General features: G+C 43.2%; 1 protein-coding gene across 3 annotated transcripts in view; it reads left to right on the plus strand.

Moving 5' to 3' along the window:
- wdfy4 (WDFY family member 4) overlaps positions 1-5,912 on the plus strand; it is a 318,819-nt gene that overhangs the window by 116,720 nt on the left and 196,187 nt on the right. For all 3 annotated transcript variants that reach the window (XM_043678828.1, XM_043678827.1, XM_043678830.1), the window contains exon 32: positions 4,337-4,510. In XM_043678828.1, the coding sequence (XP_043534763.1) occupies positions 4,337-4,510 (174 nt within the window). The remainder of the gene's footprint in view (positions 1-4,336; positions 4,511-5,912) is intronic.

A 5,912-nucleotide genomic window follows, 5' to 3' on the forward strand; every position in this document is an offset into this window, starting at 1 on the left:
TCAGAGTATTGAGTACAGGAGTTGGGAGGTCATGTTGCAGCTGTACAGGACATTGGTTAGGCCACTGTTGGAATTCTGGTCTCCTTCCTATCGGAAAGATGCTGTGAAACTTGAAAGGGTTCAGAAAAGATTTACAAGAATGTTGCCAAGGTTGGAGGATCTGAGCTACAGGGAGAGGCTGAACAGGCTGGGGCTGTTTTCCCTGGAGCGTCGGAGGCTGAGGGGTGACCTTATAGAGGTTTACAAAATTATGAGGGGCATGAATAGAATAAATAGACAAAGTCTTTTCCCTGAGTTGGGGAGTCCAGAACTAGAGGGCATAGGTTTAGGGTGAGAGGGGAAAGATGTAAAAGAGACCTAAGGGACTTTTTCACGCAGAGGTTGGTACAGGCATGGAATGGGCTGCCAGAGGATGTGGTGGAGGCTGATACAATTGCAAGATTTAAGAGGCATTTGGATGGGGATATGAATAGGAAGGGTTTGGAGGGATATGGGCCGGGTGCTGGCAGGTGGGACTAGATTGGGTTGGGATACCTGGTTGGCATAGACGGGTTGGACCGAAGAGTCAGTTTCCATGCTGTACATCTCTATGACTCTTTGACTTCTGAATGTACCAGTCATCTCCGGCAGTTAGAAACAAAAGGATATGCAATCCCAGAGGAATTAGTTAAGGAAGAGATTAAAAAGACCATAATCGTGATGAACCTATTTCTTTGGCAGATAATTAATACTTAATTCTCTTACAAGCATACTAAGTAATTTAGTCCTCCCTACTGTAGTGTGAGGCAGGTTTTATCCCACGTCTATTTGCGAAGTTACAAAAATCTTTTGTAGATTCACAAATATCATTTTTACGGAGGGTCATGGAGATTTTTGGAGCTTTACCTCCATGACAAACCATACTTTCAATATTTCAGAAAGAGTTGCTGATTCTGTAAAATGCATGAGTTACTGCTTGGGGTAAAATTACAATGTTTAAAAGCCATTTGGACAAGCCCATGAATAGGAAAGGTTTGGAGGGATATGGGCAGGAACAGGCAGGTGAGACTAGATTAGTTTGGGATTATGTTCGACGTGGACTAAGGGGTGACTTTAGGGAGGTTTAAAAATCATGAGGAGCATGGATAGGGTAAATAGACAAGGTCTTTTCCTTGCAGTGCGGGAGTCCAGAACTAGAGGGCATAAGTTTAAGGTGAGAAGGGAATGATTTAAAAGGGACCAAAGGGGCAACTTTTTCACACAGAGGGTGGTGTGTGCATGGAATGAGGAAGTGATGGAGGCTGGTACAACTTAAAGGGTAATTGAATAGGATCTGGTCGGTATTGACGGGTTGGATGGATAGGCCTGTTTCTGTGCCATACATTTCTGTGATGCTTTTACTGGTTGGACTGTTTCTGTACTGTATGACTATATGACATGCATGAGCTTCTGAGAGGGAAATGCATTGTATAAGGTTTACATAATGTTAAAACTTGAAGAGTTCTCAGTAACATCTACAGCTGGAACTTTGTTTTTAGAATTAGAATTCCTACTGTGTGGAAACAAGCCCTTTGGCTCAACAAGTCCGCACCACCCCTTCGAAGGGTATCCCACCCAGACCCATTACCCTACATTTACCCCTGACTAATGCACCTAAACTATATATCCCTGAACACTATGGGCAATTTAGCATGGCCAATTCACTTGACCTGCGTATCTTTAGACTGTGGGAGGAAACCAGAGCAGCCGGGGGAAACCCATGCAGACATGGGGAGAATGTGCAAACTCCACATAGACAGTCACCCGAGCTTAGAATCAAATCTGGGTCCATGGCACTGTGAGGCAGCAGTGCTAACCACTGGGCCACCGTGCCATCCCACAGGAGGCATGCATAATGTTATACTTTAACAAATAACAAAGACTGGTGAATCATGCTGGCATGTAAAAAGGTCAGCTGGCAAAGTCGTTATAGGGATTCCTCTCTCTGCCCAGATTGTGTTTCCTTTCTTCACTAGACATGAGCGTCACTAGCAATGTTATTACCCATCCTTTAGTGCCCTTGAGACGGTGAGTCACTTCTCAAATACAACTCAGGTTATTTCAGAGGGCAATTAATTGTTATCCACATTGCTGTGGGCCAAGACGGTTGATATCCTAAAGAAAATCAGTCAACCTGATGGAATTTTGTGACAATTTAGTAGTTGCACAGTCACCATTGATGCCAAGTTTTCACTGCAGAGTTACTTAATTAACTGAATTTAATTCCTCAGTTACTATGGTGAGATTTGAACTAATGTTTCTGGATCATTACTCCAGGACTCTGGATTACCAGTCCCGTAACATAATCTTATATCTTCTATCCTTACGATTTACTCAATTTAGCAAATGCGATAGATGTTCTCGCATCTCAACAGTCATAGAATCATAGAGATGTACAGCATGGAAACAGACCCTTCGGTCCAACCCGTCCATGCTGACCACATATCCCAACCCAATCTAGTCCCACCTACCAGCACCCGGCCCATATCCCTCCCAACCCTTCCTATTCATATCCCCATCTAGATGCCTTTTCAAATGTTGCAATCATACCAGCCTCAAATGCTATGACATCGTCAGGTTGGTGGAGCAAATGCAACTTCAACTTTAGCTCTTTCAGAACCATTCTTTTCTAAACATTCCATCTCCTCAAAGTCTGACTCGCTCCCTTTCAGATTCTGCTTTTGTCAACCATCTCCTTCAAAAACCCATGATCTCTGTTGTCTGTGCACTGCAGACATTCTGCCCATTCGAAGCTTGTTCCCCTGTCATCGCATCTTTGAATGCTTCTTATCAAAGTGCACAAAATTCTCCCAGGGCTGAGCAGGGTAGATGAAGGAAGCTTGTTTGACTCCCGTGGTTGGGGTGTCTACAGCATGGGGACACAGCCTCAGTATAAGGGGTTGATCATTCAGGACTAGGATGAGGAGGAATTCTTTCACTCAGAGGGTGATGAAAGTTTGGAATTTTCTAACCCGTAGTACAGTGGAAGTTCAGTTATTGAGTGTATTCAAGAGAAAATGTGATGTGGAGGAGCCGGTGTTGGACTGTAGTGGACAAAGTTAAAAATCACACAACACCAGGTTATAGTCCAACAGGTTTATTTGGAAGCACTAGCTCTTGAAAACATATTTATATACTAAAGAACCAAAATTAGCAAAACCATTCTAAAAGATGAAAGACTAAATCTAAGTTTGTTTTTATATTTCAGCTGCATTACACCGTAATCTTTTGCTATAAATTCTGTGTCTTATGACCCTGTTTTACAGTGACGTGATGAAGGAGCAGTGCTCTGAAAGCTAGTGCTTCCAAATAAACCTGTTGGACTATAGCCTGGGTTGTATGATTTTTAATTTTGTCCAAGAGAAAATAGATACACTTCTGGATATTAAAGACATCAAAGGACGTGGGAATAGTTCAGGGAAATGGTATTGAGGTAAATTGGTGGCATGGTGGTTCAGTGGTTATCACCGCTGCCTCAGAGCGCGAGAGACCGGGGTTCAATTCCAGCCTCGAGCAACTGTCTATGTGGAGTTTGCATGTTCTCCCTGTGTCTGCGTCGGGTTTCCATCCAGGTGCTCCGGTTTCCTCCTACAGTCCAAAGATGTGCAGGTTAGGTGAATTGGCCACGCTAAATCACCCTCGCTGTTCAGGGATGTGCATTAGTCAGGGATAAATATAGAGTAGGAGCATAGGTCAGGGTGGGTTACTCTTCGCAGGTCGCTGTGGGATTGTTGGGCTGAAGGGCCCTGTTTCCACACTGTAGGGATTCTAATTCTATAAGAGGATCAGCCATGGTGTATTTTAATGGTGGAGCAGGCTCAGGGGGCTGAATAGCCTGTTTCTTTTCCTATTCTTGAATGTTCCCAATATCCAATCTACAAGGTTAACGTTTTGAATGCTACTGATTTTTATATTTCACGCGTTGGTCACCCAATCTGTAGAGAAGTTCACTCTAATTGCTGTTTTAAATTTATGTTTCACTCAAGTGAATCAATGCCCTCTTGTTCTATGTGTTTGGAGTGCCTGTCTTTGTCCCTGCACCAGTTAATATTTTTTTGCCCCTCAATAATTCCCTGTTGACTGTTGACCTGGGACATCTCTTGAATTGTCCTCTCTATTCTTTTCCTTAACTTCTCTCTTGTTTGTGTTTGCCACAGCTTTTAGCTACAGTTTCAACTGCAATATTTCAGAAATATATTCAGCTGCTGTGCTGACCTGCTGCAAGATGCTTAAAGCTGATTGTTACACAAGTTCTAAGTTCTACTGAAGGTGTATCCAGTTGGAAATTGGTCAATAATTGGCTTGTTTCTGTCCTTAGCCAATCTCTGTGGATACAGATAACTCGTGGGAGGTCACTTACCCTGGCAATGTGATGCAGTTCTTTTGCCTGGTCTACTACATGATTCCAGATGAGCCTTTGTGGAGGTCACCAGAGTTTCTTCATAGCTTGGCAGCAGCTGGTTTCCCTATGGCCGGATCCTCCTGCTACACGGTACGTACTGTCAATGCAGTTTAGCCCCTTTGCTCCAACAAACGTTTGATGAGTTTTCTCACTCCAGCTTTAAAATGTGTCAGATTGCACTTTGAAGCATTTCAATTTTCTGCAGCTGTATGGGATTAGCAAAGGGCTTTATCATAGAGATATAAATGGGAAAACATGACGGCTCAGTGGTTAGCACTGCTGCCTCACAGCACCAGGGATCTAGGTTCGAGTCCAGCCTGGGGCGACTGTCTGTGTGGAGTTTGCACATTCTCCCCGTGTCTGTGTGGGTGCTCCGGTTTCCTCCCACAGTCCAAAGATGTGCAAGCTAGGTGGATTGGCCATGCTGAATTACCCATAGAGTTCAGGGATGTGCAGTTTAGGTGGATTAGCTGTGGGGTTACAGGGATAGGACAGTGGACTGAGTCTGGGTGGAATGCTCTTTGGAGAATCAGTGTGGACTGAGTGGGCCAAATGGCCTCTCTCCGTACTATAGGCAATTTTTATGGCTCTATGAAGATTACTTTGTCTCCCTGACACACAGGGAAGTTTCCTTTCCTCATGGCCTCTCGAACTCAGGTGTACTTTCCTGATGGTTCAGATTGGTCTCAAACAGCTGTTTGCCTGGTCCTTACCTCTCCCAGCTCCTTAGTTCCTGCCTTCAGTGAGCCTCGGCCTTACATATTCATTAACAAATTCTAAATGCACCATACTGCAGGCTGTCCCCCCATCCATTGAGTCTCAGTAAGTGATGTAATTCAATATCAATTGATACTGTTCAATTGTTATCACTGGGAAGGCAAATAGACATATGTTTGTCTGGATTTTAACCCAATAGGTGGTTCCTGTTGTGACTTTAGAGCTATTCATTAAAATTTTGAAGCAGACATGAATATTATTTCTTGTTAAATCTTAACAAAAATTAGATTAATAACTAGCTTCAATATAGACAACCCAGGTAAGTTCCCTGGATAATTGCTGTGCCTCTGAGCCAATCAACGAAGGGAACTTTAGAGATCAAATTTTAAATGAAGATATCTTCATCCTTTTAAAGCTTTATATATTAACTTTTAAAACATTTCTGAAAGTAAATGTAACTTTTTTTGTCATTTACATAAATGATTTGAATGTGAGCATAAGAGGTACAGTTAGTAAGTTTGCAGATGACACCAAAATTGGAGGTGTAGTGGACAGCGAAGAGGGTTACCTCAGATTACGACAGGATCTGGACCAGATGGGCCAATGGGCTGAGAAGTGGCAGGTGGAGTTTAATTCCGATAAATGCGAGGTTCTGCATTTTGGGAAAGCAAATCTTAGCAGGACTTATACACTTAATGGTAAGGTCCTAGGGAGTGTTGCTGAACAAAGAGACCTTGGAGTGCAGGTTCATAGCTCCTTGAAAGTGGAGTCACAG

This window comes from Chiloscyllium plagiosum, chromosome 38 (genome assembly GCF_004010195.1).
Source record: "Chiloscyllium plagiosum isolate BGI_BamShark_2017 chromosome 38, ASM401019v2, whole genome shotgun sequence".
Taxonomy (NCBI): Eukaryota; Metazoa; Chordata; class Chondrichthyes; order Orectolobiformes; family Hemiscylliidae; genus Chiloscyllium; species Chiloscyllium plagiosum.